At 42.2% G+C, this 22860-nt stretch overlaps 1 protein-coding gene across 1 annotated transcript; it reads left to right on the top strand.

The window, feature by feature from the left end:
- The first annotated feature begins 1417 nt into the window (after nt 1–1417).
- Nucleotides 1418–16262, top strand: LOC132261453 (chaoptin). The gene is made up of 6 exons (XM_059760278.1): nt 1418–1516; nt 2107–2338; nt 9743–9887; nt 11452–11562; nt 11801–14951; nt 15267–16262. The coding sequence occupies exons 1-6, from the start codon at nt 1418–1420 to the stop codon at nt 15465–15467; spliced, it is 3939 nt and encodes a 1312-aa protein (XP_059616261.1). The 3' UTR covers nt 15468–16262.
- The last annotated feature ends 6598 nt before the right edge of the window (nt 16263–22860 follow it).

Below are 22860 nucleotides of genomic sequence, written 5' to 3'. Positions count from 1 at the left end.
GAGGGGCAGAATGAGGTCAGAGCCTGTGGAGCTTGGCTTGGCGAAAAATGTGATTATAATAAATTTATTCATAATACCATTTGCATTGAATGGGAAAAGTTTAGAGAGGATGTGTTAAGCTTTTCCTCTTCAATGCTATCGCTCAAGATTTCGTCCATTCTCTCCACCCCACTTCTGGGGCCCCTTCAATCTCAGGGGGCCCAGCACGTTATTAGCAGCGCGAGGCAAGAAAGGGCACAAAAAATCACTTTCAATAGAAACCCCATCAGTCTCAAGCCCCTCTATTTCTCACCCATGAATGGTAAAATAAAGTGAATTGTGTTCTCAATTTTCTCACACTGGGTGTTTTCTTTCTTCTGTACATAAAAGAGGAGGAATCTTCACATATGCTCGCACCCTCGACCTGGGAAGAAGAAAAAAAACATTCCAACAACACCGAAGACCACGTGTGGGAAAGCTTTAAAGTATGTACAAGTTAGTTTCTGACACGCAATTTTGGTCACACAGCGACTAAGGGAAGGAAATTCTCCTGATTTCCCTCCCAAATGAGACCTGGCTTCATCTATAAAACAAGCCCAACTGCTTATGGAGCACAGGAGAACATGCAGAAGCCACACAAGAGGTGCAAAATCACGAGAAATTGACCACTTTCTGAGAAAATTGATGCAATTTTCGCCCAGTGACTTTGCTGCCTGAATAAATCATTCAGCACAGTATCGCAAAGCCTCTGGCTAAAATTGTCAATGGATGGAGTTTCCAGATATCAGCACTTTCAATTCACTTACAGGAGTCACTTCCTTAATGATCTGCGAGGGAGTGAAACTTTTGAATTATTGCCGTACAAGTCATGCCAACTCCGAGAGTTTTGTATCAAAACGCCCTTGCGGCTGTCCAACAAAGTATAAGTTGAATATAGGCTTCATTTATGCAATATTTCACACACACACGAGCGCTAGCGAAATATTGGAAGAAAAGCACGAGAAGCTTTGCAAATTACTTTTATTATAAATTGCATAAATTGATGAAATTTGACAGAACTTAATATTTAATTTTGAAGCAATTTGAAACACAATAATAATAATAAAACGGATAATAAAATCCAAACCTCTAATTGTACGTGCTTTGAGCATATTTTATAAAATCTTATCAACTTATTGCATCACAGAATTGGTAACCATGTGGCTAAGACAATTGGAATTGACTTTTATTTGCACGAGAATGACACACTATTCAAGAAACACGGAGTTCTTGGTAGGCAAACTCAAGTTAAGTATACTTCTCATGTTCTGAATTTTGGACTATCGTGAGTTTAATTAGATCCAATTTCGGGCGCAACACTTAGGATAACTTTGTGGTCAAACTCACACCCAGAACTCCGTGCCATTTATCGAGCCATGACATTCGGTAAATGGCTTGAATGGCTCAAATTGCTGAGGATACAAGATATTCAGAGGAATTTCCAATGGCCGGAGAAGTTGTGAGCAACTGCCAGAGCATTTTGGACGGAAGATGCGAAGTGTGTGGGGTTGAGAAAATTATTTAACAGGCATTAACGATAAACGACGTTCCTCCATACCTTTTAATAATAATCGGACGAGGCGTAGACTTCATTAATTAGTCATCTTTCCGCCTAGGTAAGAAGTACGCCTAATTATTCTCCATCGATATTGCGGAAACACTGGGCGAAACGCAGTGCCTTCGCCTCGCTTTTCCGAGAGAATCTCTCGTCCCCGTGGGACTCATTGCAGGGGAATGCTCAGTGGTATCTATTATGTATTTTGTCGCCACTTGGAAAAAGTTTTATTGACGCCCCAGGGTCCATTTTCGCTCCCAGGAAAACACGTGAGCTGGTGTGCGACGTCTTTCACACCTTCTCACGGCCGAGAAGTGGAGCCGCCCTCAATTGGAGGCATTAATTTGAATGATGGGCAATTGTCATGCAATGAATTTCTCATCGTGCTGCTTCGGTCTGTGTTGGGATTATTTTCCTGTTTTAGCGCGGCCGGAGGAAGCTCTCAATTTAATAAGTTGAAAGGGAGGGGCCGAAGCGAGCCACGATACTGGAGAAAATACACTAATCTCTCTGTGTTTCCCTTGATGTTGCAGGAAATGGATCGGCGTCGAGGGCCTCACGTGTTCATCATCTCGATATCGATGATCTACTGGCTCAAGTCATCGGACGCGTGGAAGCTGGACACGAGGGATATGCAGCTGTACACAAGTCAGGACATCCTGTACTCGTGCCCACTCAATCCCATGTGCCAGTGCGCAAGTCTCCCCAACGAGACCTCTTTATTTCAAATTAATTGCAATGAGGTTTCACTCTATAAATTTCCTGGTAAGTTAATTACCTAGTTAGTTTTGGTTATATATGGCACGTGGTGGCGAGAGAAGGAAAATTTGCTCCCATTTCCCGCTCGTCCTACAGCCCTATTTCGGCATTTCTCGTCTAGTGCATTACGGGTGGCGCCCAGAGACAGACAAATGTCGGTTGTGGTAAAATGTTTGAGCGGGCCAAAGGTGTATTTCGCCAATCTGGATTCAGCGGGTAGCACTTTATACCCTGACTACACGTAATTGCCAATATCGGGGGCCAGATTGAGATTTATTTACAATCCACGCCGCACACCCTTCACCGTCCCCCCCTTTTTTGTCCACCGACACACAATCCCGATCCAGGGCGCTCTCGGGATTCCTATAAATCCTTAAAACCAATCAATAGCACAAAAGCTCGTCGCTTCGCGTGGTTTTGCGATATTTAACATTGTATTTTTTGATAATCGCACCAAATCACATAATCTTTTTAAATTTAGAAGTGGGCGGAAAAGTGGGTCGGCGGCCGGGGTAAATACTTTACAGATGGATTTAGATTTTCGTCACATGACAAATGCCACTTAGCGCCAAAGTGTGGTAACAGGGGATTTTGGATTTAGCATGTGGAGAAGAGATCCTGAGCGTACTTCTGAAGCATGTTCTGATTGAGCAACGCGAACAGAAGGATCAAATTCTTTCCTAATTTGCATTTTATGAACCATTGAGCACAAACACTCGTGAAAGAGCGGAAAAAGCATATTTGAGTTTTTGAAAGAGGCAAGGAAAAAGGAGTAGAAAATTAATTTCAATTGTAGGTGAGATAGTTTTCCAAACTAAACCACTTCAGCGAATTTCGCTGAACGGAAAGAAGCACTTGGAAATTGGTCATATCATTAGGGGCACTTTGTTGCAGTTGGTGCTGGAAAAACTTTAACAATTGCAGCAATTTAAGAGTGGCAGAGCACACGTGCTAATAAAAATAATGTCTCAAGCACGGCGGGATCGCGCCAGTGCACCGGATGGCGACTGTGCCATCGTTAAGTTGTGATTCAATAATACGAGATGCCCCATCGAGATTGGGCAGTGCATACAAAACTGGCTGGTGTTATTAAAAGGACACTTCCTGCTGTTTCAATTTATTTATTGTCGCAACAGGAAAATGAGAAACTCACGTTTCCCCCACACTTGCCGCCCACGCCGTGATTGAGCGCCCGCATGAAAGCTCAACTCCCGCGAGGTGGGAAGCAATTTCCCGATTTGCAGCACCGGAATTAGATTTTCGTGCTTTTCCTCGCCATAGCTTTTTTCGCCTTCAGCACGAGAACACAATTAAAATTTCCTCCCTCTCTTCATCTCCTCTCTTTCTCCCTCTCTCTCTCACCCCCTGAAATACCAATAATTTTAAGTGTGGCGATAAAACAAGGAGGCAAGAGAAGGACTCCGTCTAATCAGCAATCGTGCGCCAACCACTGTTTCGTGGGACAAGAAAAATGATGGACCATTAAGAACATGAGGAGGTTTTTTTTCTCTCTTTCTGTGCCCGCCTAACTTCTCACCTGGCCCCGCAGTCACCCAGTCTTTTGCACATCATAAACCCCAGCCCCGACTCGAGCCTGGGGCGTCCGACAAAAGGGGAAACTAATAAACATAAATCACTTATGATATTTCAACATATAAACATCAAGTGGAATTGTGCGATGTTTGCCGTGGCACAAAAGCTCTCCATGATGGGTTTCCCATCCCCCGCCACTCGTGATCCTCTTGTGAGCCAGGTGAAGAGAAAGAAAACCCGACGAGTCATGTCCATTACATTGTGCACACATGAAAAGAAACACATTTCAGGCATCATGAAGGGGCTTCACAGTGTTGCAGATGGAAGAAGCGCACATTGAATAGTTTTTAATCCATTTCCAAGAGGGCGGACCGCATTGTACAAAGCTCATCCACAAGCTCTCCAGCACCGCACACTTCATTTTTTCCCACCAATTCGAACGTGAACGTGAACGGAATCGATTGAGGTGAAATTTTACTACACTTCTCACAGTTAAGTAGAAAGCAGATAACTGTGGTTTAACAATTGAGAGCTTACCGTGAATTCCGTGGGTTCAACGATAATTTTAATGTATTCCGTCTAAAATGGTGCAATTTGTAATCTATTAGAGAAACATTCCTTCTGGGTCAAAATAGAGGCACGTAAGTTGATAAAGTAATCAGTTACCTGGAATGAATTTGAGAAGAAACTCTCTGACGATAAAGAACGTTTGTTGAAGAACATCTTAGGCCAGCTTAAGGGCTTCCAAGAAGTCGTGAGATCAGTTAATCCGTTCATTTTGCAGGCTTCTTACAGAAAGATGAGTACCTAATGTATAATATCTTAATGGGTGTGAAGGAAAAAACGAATATCAACTCACTTCTTAAGAAAATTTCAAGCGTAGCTTTTTAATATTTTCATACAACTCAACAAAATAGTGTTGCTGATCTGGCAAAACTAATCTCGGATCTCTCAGCAAAATTATATTAAATTCAAACTTAGAAAAGCATATTGCACTGAATGGAATGAATCAGGATAAATCGCCTGAGGAATGAGAACGTGAAACAATTACGGAAAATTCCACAGTTTTCTTATTAATACCAAATTGGTGCGCAAATGAAAACAGTCTTTTATGTGGTTCTCGGTGCACAACAACCGCACATGACATAAAAGCAAAAATGCGATTTGCTAAAAGTCGCATTCTCCTGCATGTTATTCAGCCACGGGGGAGTGTTTTTGAGTGGAAAACACAGAGATGGAATAAAAATGCGAGTGTACAGAGGGATGGACTTTTTAGAAGACAATTAGTTTTTACACGACAAGAGAGCATGGCAGAGAATTCATCTTGAAACCGTGGCTGACTGTCTTCCTTTCTCGCCCACAACATTCAGCATTCTGTATATAATTTCTTCTTCTCTACATTATAAGGTTTCAAGTTGTAAAGTTTTTTGTGTTGCCTCCCTTTTGGCTTCCTATTTTTATATTTGTTTTTTTCTCTGTGCTTGCCACTCCACCTAAGAACACCATCCCTTGTGATATTTTATTGCGAATGGGAGACAAAGGCGGGAGAAGGGATTTGGGGTTTGCAGTCGCTGGGATTTGTACACGAGCCGTCTCGGGATGTCTTTAGACATTGTAATATAAGGGACTATCGTGAAATGCCTTGATGCTGTAGCTTTGCAATATCTGCCATATCTTCTGAGATGCGCTGTCCTGAAAGAATGGTGCAGTTTTATTCATTTGCCGTGTTGAAGTTGTAAACCCTGGTTGCGGAAGAAGACATCGCGACTCCCCGGCATCCGAAGGTAAATCAACACAGCAGCCGACTTAAGTGCTACAAGTGTGGATGCATGTTGAAGACAATTTTGCTGGAGAATGAGCTGTCACGCCCCCTCCCCACTTGGGGCGCCCATACCAAGATTCAGCAGGAAATATTCACAGACGGAATATTTGTTGTTTCCTCCAGACCATAAATAGACCCCCTGTTTTATTTGCACACACACGGCATCCCCCTCTGAAGTCTCTCAGACTTTTTCACCGTAGGCGGCTTCAGAGGTAGGAAAAACCACACACAATTTTCCCTTGGAATTGTATGGCTGAGGAGTGAAATAGAATGAGCCGGGGCATGACATTGCGGAATAACCTCATTTAAGCCGGAAAGACTTGATAATAATCTCAGACTTTCTTCACTAACCCACTCATGTCTATGTGGAAAAAAACCAGCAGAGGAGACTTCTCAACCCGTCCTCGTTGTGATTGCACTGCGAGAAATGGGTGCGTGTTGTTAAAACGCTGGAAGTTCTTCGCATGAGGCGATTTATGTAAATGCCATCAGATTGTATATGAAAGGATAGTTAAGTGAGGTTGATGAAATTTGAGAACTTCTCACAACTATAGTTGGTAAAAACCACAATTATATTCCCTGTCAGGGCTTTAGTCATTCTCTTTTCAATCGTGCACACAGTACGTGTGCACAAAAGAGACTTTCAGACAATTTTCACCCTTCCTTGTGTGGCAAAAACAGGCAAAAGTCCAATGGTTGCTGGGGACAAAGCTCTCAGGGTCTGTCAAAGTGGGTGGGCAAAATGAATCCCATCTCACGATGCTTATATTGTTAATTTAGCATATGAAGAAATGAGTGTCCCTCCGGAAGGAAATCTTTGCTTTCGAGTAGCTCAATAACACTTTCCACACCCTCAATGCCCCAGAGTGTGGATTGCGGTGGAATTGTGCACAGTGTGTGTGTGTTTGTCAGACGACTATTGGTCACTATCGTGGAACAACTAACAAGTGTTTCCTGCTTATGGCCGCACAATTAAATTCAATAATGTCCATGGGAGGGAAATCATATGGAAATTGTATCTAATATCGAGGCTTTCCATGTGGCAAACGCTCTTGGTGGTGGTAAATCACGCTTTTTGTGGTGAGTTTTAATTATTCCAGAGTGCATGGAAAAATGTAATGCCGCCCTCTGGCAGCGCGAATGACAAAGTCACGGTTGAATAATTTATTATTTGACGTTCAGAGTGAAAATGAAATTGCATAATATTGATTTTTTTTATTGCTCTTCGACCTTTTTTCGGCATTTTCCTGCATTACCTTTTTTCCCCAATGCACAACACCGAACATTAAGCTTTCAACATCGCGAAAGTTCTCACAAAGCTGCAATGATTGCACAGCTGGAGCGAAATCACTGTATGACGGAAGTATATTACTGGTGACGTTTTTTGCCACCCTTTCTGATCAATATTTGCTGAAATAACTAATGTGCTTAATTAATTTCTCATTGAGCAGTTGCGATCGATGGAATTCAATTCACGTTCGCACCGTAATCCACCTCAATTTTCTTCCACCTTGAAGCCAAAGAGAATCTCCAATGAGGTTTGCGGAGCTAATTAGAGTTGATATGACTCAAGATGAAGGATGAACTTGATCAAATGTTGACAAATCCAATCGCTGCCTCAGACATGTGATTGAATTATGCAAATCCCCAGTACAATCTCCTGTGTAATCTCTGTAGGCAGGTAATCAATGCAGTGGCTGATTAATTGATACAGTCACTGTTTATTGCTTATGCCTGAGGAAGAGAGCAATTTAAATTAAGAACCAAAACTGACTACAGGCGCAGTAGAATGAGGAAGTGAAACTATCAAATTCAGAGTCACTTGTGTGAGCTTCCAAGTCAATATGAACTCTTTCTTCGCTTGTGGCTTTAACGAAACTTTAAGAGGAGAACCACCAAGAAAAGCCCCAACAGAAGTCCGCCCCGAATCACTTTCCCCCCAACCCTATCGATCAGATACGATATAAAGCGTATGATTCCGCCTCCGTGGGAGTGGAAATCGATTGAAATTGTTGATCACAATCACAACTGTAATGGTCATCAGTCACTCTCTGTTGCTATCCGATGGAACTCTCCTCTCTGAGTCCCTCATTGTACATGTTGCTGCTGACATGATTGCCTCTTGGCATGAAAGTGCTCCAGTGAGAAGCCTCCATCTTTGCCAATATCCAACTATTGCGATTAAATCACACAATGCCCAGCCAATCGTCTTTCATTACTTCCACCCGAAGGCTTCTTACCCACTTGTCTATCAATTTGGATTCCTTGGCCGCAGCGCCGCTTGCTTTTTATCATCTGCAAAACCCATGATTTTTTCATATGCGCTATCTCTACCCTTCCGCTCGCCAATATTTATCTGATTTTTGTGGCTTTCGCCACCACGGAAATATTTCACATGCAATCTACATGCTTAATCCCACTTGCCTTGTTTCCCATGCTGGACTAAAATAATATTTTCATACTTTTTCCGGCGCTGTTGTGAATGCAATGTCACCCAAAATAACACCTCTTCAATCCGCAATTTACATACGAAATTCCCCAGGTTTAATCCGCTTTAATTTAATAATATTTTCAATATTTGCAACTACACCGAAAACACGCGAGAATTGCAGAGTGCCACTGATGACGGTAGCGCAGAGATCTGAATCATCGCAACTTTCATTCAATTAAATTGGATGGGATTTTTTCGGGACTTAAGCCATTCACAGTGTGAAATGTCAGAAATACTTCTGGCACTTCTCATGCAACTCCAAACACTGGAAAAACACGGAATTTTAATTAAAACAAGTGTCCAACTTCATGTCCACATCGTAGACCGGTCACTGACTGTGTTGTGATATGGATTGGGAAAGAATCCGATAAAAGTATGAATTTTCACAATAATCCTCGCCTGGGTAAAATATCAAATAAGCACAGGTGCATTTGAATGGATGATTTGTAGTGAAACATAAATACATTCAGTTCATCATCCGAGGCCTGTCCACATATGCTTAAAGCATTGGTGGATCTCATCAATTGTCGCAAATTGAGTTGCTTGTCAAGTTGGCGGGAAAAAATGCCCCAGCATTCGTGGAAATTGCAATTTTGATTAATTGTGTCGGTTGGCACAATTGTAATTGATTTGAAAGTCTTATGCCACGAATGGTAGTCATAATCCAGCAAAATTCCCATTGGAATATCTGCTCACGTTCCCATCTATGGCAATGCACATAAATACTGCTGAATTTCTGCAGAGTCATGCAAAGACTGTGGAAGTGAATTGGATGAAAATACACCTTGCATGCGACTTGTTTCATTTTCCATTTGCCAAATGAAATTTCTTCATTTCAATACGCGCGCCTCCATTTCACGACATTAATTCTCATGCGGCGAGCAGTTTTTCCTCTTTCCTGGAAAATAATCTAGTCTTGCAGCAGAGATGTTCGCGCAGAAGTGCTGAATTGCCTTGTTAGTAGCTGAACTGATGCAGATAATGAGGCGCTTTTAATGTGATATTCGGCGAACATAAATTATAATTCGAATAAGAGGTTAAGGCAATTGTGCAAAGCTGGAGTAATAGAGTGTACAGAACATCAGCAGCAGACAATTTAATTAAGAATTCCAGGGGTCCAAGTCTATAAAGATGAAATTACAATCTGAAACTTTCTTCTAATGCCCGAGAAGGCGCGCGGCGCCTTCGGAATGTCTTTATTTGGCATCCCAATGCTGAGCTCAAAATGCCTTCAGATCCATTCAAAAAGTCTCGCCCCATTGCTGGGGAATTTCACGGCATAATCGTGACGATGCGGGCAGAAAGGCGAACTGTGAAAAAAAGGGGGGAAAAAGGTGCCAACTGTTCGGGTGGATGAGAAACTAATAAAGGCTGAAACGGTAATTGCATTAGAAAAGGATTGGACTCCATTCATTTCCACGATGATCATCATCCACCCTTTCATTCCACCCTCAGCTGAAGATTGAATCAGATAAGAATTTAAAATTCACTCGCTTCCCACTCCAAAGCTCGCCAAGTCGCGCTTCCGCGTGAAAAATATGTATAAAATTTAATTTCTTTGCAGTCTTTCTGCACAACAGTGTCCGCCACATTCAGATCTCGCAGACACATCTGCAGAACGTTGACGAGGAAACTTTTCAAGGATTACGACTGGAGTCGCTGAAGCTTGTCAACAACGATATTCATGAAATCTTGGAAAAAAGTTTCAAGTAAGTACACATCCCGCAGGACAATGGTGTGGATGGGCGGGGGGAGAGCCAGGAAGTCGAGAATAGCGGATGAAAGTGCTGAAAATTCAACTGTAAATGGATTGTAATCATTGCCAGCATGGCAAAGGGGTCGCTGAATGAGCTTAATAGTTTTATGTGTGAGAATCAAGTTTTATTTTCCCCTCAGCTGGGCTAAATGTGGCGCACAAGCATAAAACTTATAATTGATAATGAATCCTTAAGATGTGCGCGACAATCTCTCGTGACAGACACGCACAGGAAGAGGACATCGCCGTAGGAAAAACTTTTCTCATTTGCGCGCAAAAATACATTTGTCCTCTCTTTTTCTGCCATGTCTCGCCTTTGGATAGATCCGATGAAACACGTTGTCATGAATGATGTCACATCTCATTGGAATATTGTGATGTATTTTGGTGTTGCGAATGTCAAACTTTAGAGAAAAATATTAAATTAAATATATGTGTGATACTTTTGAGGACAGAGAAGCAGGAAGACTCGCTTAGATTAGAACAATATTTTCCCAGTGTGACATGAAAGCTGAATGGGGAGATGTGAGTCGAAATGGTGCATCTTGTTCAGAAGGCTCAGAAGATTGAGAGCGATTTCAGACTTATGGATGATCCACGTGAGTGTAAACGGGAAAGCGGATCATGAATGATGTCCTGGGCTGTTAAAATCATCTAATTCTTCGGTGAATCACCAATTTTCGCAATTTTTACGTAAAACTTCACGTTTTTGGGAAAATAAGCAAATCAACTTTCAGCTGTCAGTAGAGTTGATTGCCACACAATCCAAAAGAACTGTCGCTAGTGTCGATAAAGGATATTAACTCTTGAGTGTAGAGATGTGACTCGTGGATGATCCTCTACACACTCCAAGCATATCCTCGAAGGAATGATCCCACTTTGCACCAATTCGTGGAGTAACTCGTAAGTGTGCAAACGCTCTGAAAATGGTGTGTGGAATTATACATCGAACACTGTACAGTGGAAAGCTGTTGTCCCAAATGTGACATAACAATTTCAACCAAATACTCAATTATTTAATTCTTCCAGCTCTCTGGAATAGTTTCGGCAGCATTTACTGGGTGACTCACATCTCTGTTACATGAATTCTATATTATATACAGTTAGCATTCCATGATTAAATCACAGTGCAGTGGACTCGAAAACTCTTTGTCCTGTGTGTTCCTGCACTCCCCATTGAGTAGAAATGAAAATATTTTCCCGGAAGCATGGAGTGGTGGGACAGGGGCGAGGGGGAAAAATAAATATTCTCAACTTTCGGCATCTGTTCGCCGGTCGGCCCCCCCTTAGTGGCAGGAAACCCAATATTAATTTAGTTTATTGCGTTTTCTCGTCTCGACATTATTTATTTCTTTCAGTACTTTGGTGAGAAAAAATCAATATTTGTATTGTCAGTCAATTGGATTGCCTCTTGATCTTGATTTACTGGGGGGTCGATGGGAAAAAGCGTTGTATATGAAGTGCGGGGGTCGCAAGGATATTAATCACATTCCACTTTTGCTTGCCTTACATTTCAGTTCGATGACACATTCTCTAATAACACTGGACATGTCGGGCAATTCATTACACTCGCTGTGCCTCGAGGCTCTGCACAACATCCAGACGCTGACCCGCCTGGTAGCACAACGGTAAGTGTCACTTCACTCTCCTATTCCCACGTTCCAGGCCCGAAAGAGTGAGACTGCGTGCGAGCCGGAGCAATCTGTTTGAGCCGCTCAGGAGACATGACACAGTGCCAGCCGTGAGAGTGTGGTAAATTCCTCGGCACTGAATTTATTGCACACCATTATTATTATTGCTATTGCTCACACATGTTTTACTACAATGTTTTCCACCTTTTCGACCCACCCATGCAAAACACGATAGGAACCACATCGAGGAGCTGGATGGCAATTGGGGCAGCCTGACGGAATCACTGCGAAGTCTGCACATATCTGGCAATTCAATAACTGAACTCTCGTCGCCCTACGATGAGCGAAAAATCAATGGCACACAATCGCTAGTGAGCGCCGCATCGGTATCAACGAGGACATTTGCCAAATTAAGGAAGCTCGTATGGTTAAATCTCAGCGAAAACCGCCTATCGTATGTCGGTGTCAATTCGCTGCCCAGATCTCTGGTCACTTGCGATTTCTCGCGAAATGTGCTCACAGTCTTTCCAGTGGGAGCCTTTGAGCATCTGCACGATATCAAGATAATATCGCTGAAGGACAATCTGCTGACTAGCGTGGATGGAGTCGAGTTCGCTAACAGAGTCCATCTGGAGAAGCTGGATCTCAGCTTCAACGAAATCACTTCCGTACCCAGCCAAATGTTCAATGGGAGCATCAGATCCAAGGCTATCAATCTGGAGAACAATTTCCTCGTGAATCTACCATCGGCAGCTTTCAGGGGCACTTCAGCTGTTCACGTTGTCCTGGCCTTCAATAACATCGCGTCAGTTGATAGCGAGGCTTTCGCAGGGCTTGAGAACACCCTCGAATATCTGGATTTGGAGCGCAATCATCTAACAAACCTATTCGAAGGCCTAGAAACCCTCAACCGAATGCGATACCTTTATTTAACAGCCAATGAGATAAACCACGTCTCTCATTTGCCACCAACTCTAAAGGTTCTCTCCCTCAGCAGCAACAACTTCACCAGTATCCCAACTGAAGGACTTCAGAACTGTACGGACCTGTCCTATCTAAATATGGGCTACAACAAGATCTCTGATCTGCCTGAGAATGGGTTCGTGTCCTGGGGATCTGAACTCCAGACTCTACTGCTGAGGAACAACAAAATAACTATGCTCAACTACGGATCGTTCAATGGACTGGAGTCCATCAAAGAGATCAGCTTAAGCTTCAATGACATTCACTACGTCCATCCAAGTGCATTCGTCAACATCTCAAAGACACTCAAGATCCTGGAACTGTCTTTTGGAATCTACCGCGAAGACATACCGCTCGAAGCTCTAAATCCTCTAACTGAACTCATGTGGTTGGGTCTGGACAACAACAACCTCAAGCTCATTCCCGACGATTCACTTATCTCGCTCAAAGAACTGACCTTCATCAACATCGCTTATAATCGCATTACTGTCCTCCCGCGGACAATCTTCGTCCCTGAAATTCACAAGAACCTGATGGATGTTGATGCTTCCTACAATGTTATTGAGAGGCTCTTCACCAACACCTTTGACGAACTCATAATGCTGCAGTTTGTCAATCTGGCGTCCAACAACATTCGTCATCTTGAGCGTCACTGCTTCCACAACTTACCCTTCCTCACCTATATTGATCTGTCTTACAACAACTTGAGGAACGTCACTGAGGCTGCTTTCGCCTTCTTGCCAAATCTCCTAGCACTAGATCTTATGTTCAACAGTCTCACGTCCTTCTCCCTCAAGGCGTTCAGGCACGTCTCCAACTCCAGTACTCCTATGCGTCTCAACATCAGTCACAACGAAGTGACGTTGTTCGAGGGTGAGTTGAGTTCCTATCTGTACGTGCACACTTTGGATGCCAGCCACAACTTCCTGACAGATCCTGGGGTGTTTCACAACCTCGGACAGAGTCTTAGGAAGCTCCATCTGCAGAACAACAACATATCATTCCTCACTAATCACGCTTTCGGCGATCTGGATGTGCTAGATTGCTTGAATCTGTCCAGCAACAACATCAGCACTCTGCGAAGAAGAAGCTTCCAGGGACTCATGAACTTGCAAGAACTGGACCTCAGTGACAATCGCATTGAGCAACTGCAATTTGAGCAGTTTGGCTTCCTGAAGAAGCTCAGAGTGCTCAATTTGAAGGGTAATAGATTGAAGTCGCTGCCTAGAGATGCTTTCGTAAACACTAGAATAGAGTTTCTGGACATGTCAGAGAATTTTCTGGGTTTGTGGCCAGCAAACACCTTCTCCGACATCGGATTCACACTGCGCTCTATTCGACTGGATGGGAACCAGGTTGAATACCTAGATGCAACGATGTTCAGCAATACGAACTTCCTCCTAGAGTTGCGACTAGCGCACAATCGTATCACTGTCCTGCCCGATAACACCTTCAGTCACCTGCCGAATCTCACAACTCTCGACATCAGTTTCAACCCACTCGTGTCCACTAACTTCAAAGAGCTTCTCCTGCACCTGCCCAGCCTACGTAGATTGAGTCTCCGCTCGACTGGGCTGTACACTCTGCCGCCCATGGTGGCACAATCTAGACTCACCGAGCTGGACATCAGTCAGAATCACATCCAAGATATGTCCTCGCTGAGAGATGCTCCGCAGTTGCGGGTCCTCCACGTGGCCTACAACAAGATCGTCAATTTAACGCACTTCGGGAAGTACGTGCCCCAAAGACTGAGGGTCCTGGATTTGTCTGGGAACCCCATCAGGAAGGTGTCTGTGCACGATTTCGCCCAGATTCGCTTCCTCGACGAGCTCTCCATTGAAGGTGTGAAGCTGCCCGTGGACGCTTTCTCGTTGATGCGCAACCTGCGAGTTCTGCGCGCTACGTCGCAGTATCACCTTGGGGAGATCATCTCTCGGACGAGGACAATCCGGGAGCTCTATGTCACCGTCCTCGAGGAGCACATCCACGAGCGCTTGTTCGAGCGGGCGATCAATGCCACCAAGATCAACTTGCTGGACGTCAGAGGCCCGCGTGCCAAGACAATCTCACCGAATGCCTTTAACGGCTTCGCTCGCAGCCAGGATCTCACTATTCGACTGCGCAATACACTTATCAATGACCTGCCACCGGGACTGTTCTACGCTCTGAAGTACGTGCCGCGGCTCAAGATTGACATATCAAATAATCTGCTGGCCACGCTGTCTCCGGACACTTTCTATCCCAACGCCAGCGCCTGGGATGCCGTGGGAACGAGGAGCATCATTGGGGGATTGGACGTCTCGGGGAATCCCCTGCAGTGCGACTGCGGCCTGGTTTGGCTGGGTCACTGGCTCAGACGCTGGCTGAGGGAGACGGTCCAGATTCACCTGGTGACGAAGGATGAGCAGCAAATTATGTCCAGAGTGAGTATTGATAGTATTGATCCCTAATCCCGTGAAATAGGAGTCTTAACTCTTCAGCTATCTCCGAAAAACACTGACTTTATTGGCACACTGACCAATTGGACGTGACTTGCCAATGGAGAGCGCCGAGGAAATGTGAAGAGTTAAGCGTCCTGCATAGATAATACACCTCTCGCCAGGTGAACTGATGGGGTTGTGGGTGGATGAGGAAAAATGAGGCTCACAGGAACCCGACCCATTAATTTAATGCTCTTAGATAAATCCTTTACGTGTGCCTGCGAAGTGGATAAAAATGCTGACTTGTTTGATTTACAGCAAGCGAGAGGTAGCACTTGCCTGGATCCGATAAGTGGTAAGAAATTGACTTTCCTGGAGATCTTCCCCGAGGACTTACTGTGTCACGCCAGTGCACTCAGTAGCTTCGCACCTCGATTCAGTCGACAGTCACCGAGACATTTGCTGGGTCTGCACACCCTTCCCGCCCTCCTGCTCATCATCTATTTTTTAATACTGTAAACTGTGAGGAAATTGACTTAATTAGCAAATATCCAATAATTATACATAGGAGAGAACTTTTTTGTACCATCGACCCTACGAGTGAATGTACATAGGATAAATTAATTGGGCCACTTTTTTTCACCAAATGGTCCAATATTTGTATAAAAGAAATACACACGAAGATTGGGGAAAAATTATTAATAAGGGGACGCGCGGCGTCGGGTTGAACCTATAAGACGGCGTAGATAAGGAAGAGAGGGTAGAGAGACCTACGTAATGAAAAATCTACACTTCATACTTTGTAATTTAAATTTATTTTTTTCCACAGCCCCGAACGTGGGGGCGGAAATAATTTCGCCCATTCCCCGGATGTTGCCTCTTTTTTTAAGCATTGCAAAGTTAAGACCAGAGCCTCTGTGGTTTGTTTGTCAGCCCCCCGACCACTCTAGCCTGAGGGCGAAATGGGAAAAATTGTTCTCCATATCAACTGGTATTCCGACAAGGGGTAGTAACTATGCGAATTTATGCGAGTGTAGGAGAAAATGTTCAATTGAACTTCAAGCTGAAAACAAGACAAGATAGAGGGAGTCAAATTTGGTCACTGACTTCCTATGACCTTTTCTATTTCGTGTATTTACTTCAAGATTTACTTTGCAAGTTCTGTGAAAACTTTTGGCCATTTACAGCAGTTGAGAGATTGTCTTTGGCGAATCTTACTAAACATTGACACCTTGTTGTGAATAAAGTGAAATGAAATTTTCCCGAATTGGATTCAGAAGGGAGAAAGAACCAACAAAATCATAGTACGTTCCAAGGGGGAGATAATGTAGTCATAGTCTACAGCTCAGCGGAAGTATTATAGGATGTGGAAATGGTCAAAAACTTACCATTTTCCTCTTCTAAGTGCTTCTTTTACTACAAAATCATCTTGATTCTTTGGATTCCTTTTGATTTTCACGTAGAAACAATTGTAATAATCATTTTCGAGGTTATGGTCGGAAAAGACATCCAAAAAAGCGGGTTTCAGTGAATTCGAGCAGAAATATCGGACGGAACCTCAAGAGATTTATCATAACTTGAGAATTAGTATGGAAACAGTCTAAAACTTCCTGTTGTGTACAGATTTAAGGCATATTATCTTCCTCTTGGTCCGTTCCCCTTGAAGTTTTCCCTGAATACACGTGGGAAATTCATGACGTTTCTTTCTGAGAATCGCCAAGATTGGGTATTCCGAAAGGAGTTACGACACCATATATTTTCTATTTTTAGGAAACCCTCTTCAATAAATTCTGTTTCGACCAATTGTCCTCACAATATAGAGTTTAGGAGAACTATCTCCGTTCTCTTCTTACGCACAGTTGTACGAAGCTATGTGTCCTCTTTTTTCGTCAATTGCTCGCCCCTCAGAACGTTGCGAGGTGGCAAATCTCCTGATTTTTGGCGTGAGCTTAATTAAACTGCGATATCGCGCCGCCGAGGCAAATGGGAACGAATGTGGGGATTTGAGACGTTCACCCTCCACCTGGGAGTTATTAGTGCGACGGCAGTGTTGTATTCCCACGTGTGTCGGGCGAGGGGTGGGGGCTCTTCCGCCGGTGGGGGAGGCGCGAAAGGTGGTGAAAAAAGCGTAATTGGAAAGCATGACGAAAAATCAACATCTCCGTCTCATCAGTCATATTTACCTTCCACACATCTCTGGTCCCTTGGGAATACCACAATTTTCAACCGCACTGATTTTTCCATTTTTTCTGCCTCACACTTCATTCACCATCATCGCGCTTTTCACAGCTTTGCACTCAGAGAAAAAAATCTCCCCACACATTTGGTTTGAGATTCTGCGATGTTTCTTTGCCAGCCAATTTGCAAATGCACTTTTTTCCGTGTGTGTAATTTTTGTGCATTGAGCGAAGCTCTCAATGAACCCCGCATGGGAAATTCTTTGACAACCATTCTCATTTTCCCATCGACGCGTCTCATGGAATTGAGCTCATTCGTTAAATTTTTCCACCCTGATTGATGAGAATAAATAGAAAATCGGCGTCGCTCTTCGCACCAAACCTGTGCGCGCCTCTTAATTCGCGCTGCCAAAAGTACCCGGCGGATTTATTTTATTAATATAGAGAGGGAGAGAGAGAGAGAGAAAATCACGAAGAATAAGCACGTCCCACCCCCAATAGAGCCACTTTCCTCCCATTTATTTCCATGTAAGAACAACAACACAGACCATTGTGTGTGATTTATTCACAATTTGCGTGCAAATCTCTTTTCTTTCTATGGCAAAACATATTGCTCCGATATTTTTATTTTATTTCCACCTATTTTTCTTCATTTTTGCCCCTCACACAGCATGTTCTATCGCGGGGGTCCCTTCAACTCCTTGACAACTTCTTTTCCCCGCGCGCGCACACGGCGAAAAATCTCAAAGCTCCGCATAATACTAATTGCTAACAGCAATTATATTGTAAAATTTTCATTCGCATTTTAATGCTTCGGCAAAGTCTGCAGAAGATGTCGACACGCTAGAGTCATTTGGTCGTGCTTAGAGCCATTTTTCGCCTTTTGGCCGGGAATGAAAAATGTAAATTTCATTAATTATCATTAATCTTTTTATTTAATTAAAATACGAATTTCGCGCAGATCGTCCAAGTGGATGAAACTTAGATTATTTTACTGAGAAAGTTGTGCTCCGCTTCATAAATCGGAAAATCGCCAATTCATGCTCCCCAATATATTCCCAGTGAAGTTCTTTCCCCCGCCAAAAGCTCCTCTTCCACAATGGAAAAATTCAACATTCAGCTTTTTCGTCATCTCACGGCTCAATTACGTCAAATGCTATACAATTAGCCATGCGATTAGGAAATCCATGTTGTGGGAGAAGGAAAATGTGGCTGTCGAGAAGTGAACCGTCTGTTGTGATAAGGAAATTTCGAATGGGAAAAAGGAGTGATGAAATGTTGCTGGAAATACACATTTACAGTGTTTGAAATTTACTTTGAGTCACTCTCGAAAATTGTCTTAATCTGCTAATGTGGCGACAAGACTGGAGAAAAGGCAGAGAAGTCGAGGAAATAAGCGAAAGAAGTCTCCAAAGGTGCTTCAAATTTAACTCTAAAGCTGAGCTTTCGACGGAAATTAGGTCACAGACAGTGTTTAAATGTACATTTCAATCACTGTGAGCCATAAAATTATTTTCGGTTCACTTGATATTCAATATTGGGAATATCAAAGAGGCCCGCAAGGGCTTTCAAGTTGGCCAATTAAATTGAGTTTTGAAGACAAATATTCCATGTAGCACACCCCTCGATATTTTCCCATAACTTTTCAGTTGAAAAGTCACTAAGATGGCTAAGGAGACGGCAACATTATGCGAAAGATATGTTGAATGATAAGCTGGAAGAGAAATGTGACCAATAAAATTGCAATAAAATGTCATAAAAATCCCTCCCTGTGTCGTATGAATTTGGCCTCGCCCCCTTAGCATTATTAGAGCTTTATTTATGGTAAGAGCTCGCCATCTGATTTCCGCTCAAAAATCATTCCAGAGCAAGAATGGTAAAAAGCTCCCCTTTCGCCTCGCTCCCATCGATAAAAGTGCGCGATTATTGCAGGCGAAATAGAGACACAATCTCTCAAAACATTTTATGCCGCACAATTTCTATTAAATTTTATATAGGAATATTAAATTTGGCACAAATGGTCGTTCATGTCACCGAAGCAGTGCAGTAAAAGTACACGCGAATACACAATGCAGAACCCTATCGATAAGTGATGTGGCATAAAAGGCGAAATTCGTTATTCAAATGACGAATATTCCATTCTCTAAATTACAGTCATAAGAACAATTCGCTTATAGATGTAAATTTACATTTCTCTCAGCGGGAAATGTCTTTTCGTGCAATGCTATGACGTGAATTAAGGTGAAAGTGTAGAGAAATTTTTGAGAGCATTTCATTTCAATTGCAAGTCAACGCTGGAGAAACTTTTAAATTCTTCTGAAAGCTTCTTTGCACAATTATTTATTTGTGTGTTCTTCGGCAGTCCTTTTGAATGTTCACTGTCTGTATCAAAATCAATAAAATAACGTGCATATTTTCCCATGGAACAGTGACACAATTCCCAGTGCCCACTTTGAATCACCCCTTATTTTTGCGGTCTTTTGTATGTGTATTTCCTGTCAAATGCAAAACAACATGAATGAGTTCATTGCATTTGGTCATGTAAACAGAATTTCTCGCATGAGACGGTAAACAAATATATTATGCGATTATGCGTGAATTTTAAATCATAATTATACAAATTGACATGTAAATATAGAGAGACTTCATGAAGCTGAGCGTGTGAGGGTAGAAAAAAGATGAATATTATTTCAGGGTGCGCGACTGGGAAACAGACGTATTTTTTACATTTAATTTAATTGACCCAAATTTGCCGTGCGCCACCATACAATTCGCACTGTGAAGTGCAGAAGGAAAAAGTTACCCATGTACACAATATCATTTTAGCGCAATTTCCCCTCAGAGATGTGTAAATAAATATTAAAATTTATTTTGCCAACTTTTTCCTCCACAACTTCCGGCCCGTATTTTTCCATGCTACGGAAAAGAGAGGCAACATTGCGGGGTGGAATTTTTCTACCCAAATTCAAATGAGATCATTATTACAATTATTGCTGACATTTTCAAATCATACAGAGGGAAATTCTCATTAAAATAAAACACAAATGGCAAAATGGTGGGTGGAAAGGGAGAGAGAGAATGAAATTAAGGGAATGTGATAAAATGCTTTATTTGTGTGAGCGAAATACTGAAGCATGTCAAGGAGTGTTTTAGAGAGAGATCAAATTTTATGATGAACACAGTGAGAAAGACGATACCTAAGTATTCCTGGGGGGACGCGAGATTCACTGACGCTGAGGCGAGTGTAATAACTTGCAACATTGATTGATGAGAAATATCATTAATAAGTAGACAACAATCTGCGATACTTTAGATATGCAATATCATCATTTTTTAGGCCAATACGGTAGGAAAAGAGCACGTCATTTCATATTTTAGAGGCGAGTGTGAAAATGGTGAGGCACAAGTTGTAATGAAAGAAAAGAAACATTTCACGTAGTGAAAACATAAATTATACTGTAAATATCACTTCACACAATTATAGCTGTAAGAATAGTGAAATTACATATGATAGAATATGTAAGGAAGAGTATATAAATTGTGAAATTATCTGTGACAACTTTGTGAATGAGATCCCAATGAGTTATACTTGAGAACTGCCCCTCGAACAATGCCAATTCGTATTATTTGTAGAGTGAACAATGATGGTAACAATAGTTTTACAGACTAATCAACTGTATAATGACATTCTGGATTGTCCACTGAGGATGATTGAGCACGAGAATGAATGAGAGAATAAATTCTATACAATATTATATAGAAATCAAAGTGTTTTATTGCTCTTCAGCTGTCTTATCATGAAAATTGTTTCACAAATGAAGTGCGCATCGAATTTGCTTTCACCGCAAAATTGGAAGTTTATCAGAAAGTAGCGAAATTAGGAACTTATTTGCCGAAATAGTTAATTGTTATTGAAATATTCAGCAGAATCGGCAAAGTATCCCAATTACCACTGTTGTAATTGCAATTTTAATTGGGATAGCATATGAATGGGGATAGTCTTTTATCAACATTTCCCATTATGAAACACATCCAGGGAGAACAAATAGAAATATACGTGATTCAAATTGCTAACTTTCCCCCTATTACGTAGTAGGAAGGTATTAATTAGTAATATTTCAATTATTCCACTCGGTGACGTTTTTAAGGGGTGTTTCCCCAAAATATATTTGAACACAGACACGCCATATCTCTGGATGCACAATATCATTTTGGCGCTTTTCACCCTATGCGAGAAATGCCAAACAATTCCCCGCAAATTAAATAGTTTACTATTGATACAGGTAGTTTATTGACGAAAATGCACAGCGTTCTGCGAAATATTCCGACAATGCTAATAAGTTGACTAATTTAGAGGGTTTTCGGATGGGAATTTTCCGCCATACAGTTCGACACTTTTAACCTCTGTGGTTATCTCGGATTTTATGGGAAAATTCTCATAAAATTCTCTGGACAAATCACTGCAGCAAATGAATCTGTTTGCAGACTTTATGTCCTCCTCCAGAGCTTATCTCTGTCATCCCATAAAATTAATCTTAATTGACAGTTTCGACTCACCTTATAATTCACCTTCACTTAAGCTGCAAAACGGAGAGGAAAATGCTATAAAATTTTAGAGACAGCGACTTCTCAGTGAGAACTTTTAACGAGAATATCGATTGATTTCGAAAACACTTTCCACTATGCATAATTAGCTTTTCTCCCAGGGTTTGGTTAAACTCTTGGGTAAAATCAACAGACAAAATGAGAATTTGATTAGAAATCAGTCAATTATTCTATTTGCAGAATGGAATGAAGAGTGTTTTGCACTGCGAGGAATCTATCAAATTTTCATTATACCGCAGGAAATTGTGTCGCAGAGTTTTTTTTCCGCCACGTCTGTCCCACCCACAGGGCGTGGGAAGCTGTTGTGTCTCCATGTGGGGCACTCGAGGCTCCTCAAGTTGTATCGCACAAGCCCGAACATGAATACTTGAATATATACATTTTCCCAACGACGTGGCTTCGGGCAAAGTTTTCAGTCAGACAAGAAAGTTTTCTCGCGAATTGAAAATTTTGGAATTCTCGCCGCCGTTCGAGCTTGAATAATTGACAGTCTTTAATGTGCCATAAAGCTCTGCGCGGATCTGCTTGGCTGGGGAATTATTTCGCATTGTTTCACGGAGAGCGGCGAACATGGAATAATTGGCGGATTTCTTGTTCTGTGGGGGTGAATTGGTGTGAAGGGGGTGTTGGAACATATGCCGACAATGTGGAGATTGTCGGCAAACGGATATGGTAATGCGCCAAAATTATAATATCGCGTCCCCTTCGCGTGCCAAAATCATTTCACCGTCACCCCAAAATTGGAAGCTCTCGCAAAGCTGATGGACTTAAGACAACAAATCGCTGCGAGAAAAAGTCCCCCCAAGATGTGTAAACAAATTAAAAAAGGGAGTCGTAAGTGAGTTGTGAGCGAGTCGAAACTGAGTCGCATGACTGGAGTCGTAGCGACTCTATTCTGGACTCTTTCTACTGTCATTCGGAGTGTCAGATGACCTGCATATATTTTCGGAGTTGTCAGAGAGTCGTCAACACTCAAATTGGACAAATTTATTATTTATTACAAATTATTTAAAATTTAACACGGCCGTGTTTGATCAAGCAATCTCTTGGACAAGTTAAATACGTAAAAGAGTGATATTTAAGGACAAAAGTCAGTTTGCGTAGATGGACAAATGGTTAAAACATTCGTC

Source organism: Phlebotomus argentipes, unplaced genomic scaffold (genome assembly GCF_947086385.1).
Source record: "Phlebotomus argentipes unplaced genomic scaffold, Phlebotomus argentipes genome assembly contig_15, whole genome shotgun sequence".
Lineage (NCBI taxonomy): Eukaryota > Metazoa > Arthropoda > Insecta > Diptera > Psychodidae > Phlebotomus > Phlebotomus argentipes.
Note: the sequence above shows the minus strand (reverse complement) of the source record. Positions and strands in the feature narration are given on the sequence as shown.

Coding starts and splice junctions, on each gene's coding strand:
- LOC132261453 (XM_059760278.1), top strand. CDS start 1,418: ATGGCTCAAATTGCTGAGGATACAAGATATTCAGAGGAATTTCCAATG. Junction 2,339..9,742: donor TTCACTCTATAAATTTCCTG/GTAAGTTAATTA, acceptor ATTTCTTTGCAG/TCTTTCTGCACAACAGTGTC. Junction 14,952..15,266: donor AGCAGCAAATTATGTCCAGA/GTGAGTATTGAT, acceptor TTTGATTTACAG/CAAGCGAGAGGTAGCACTTG.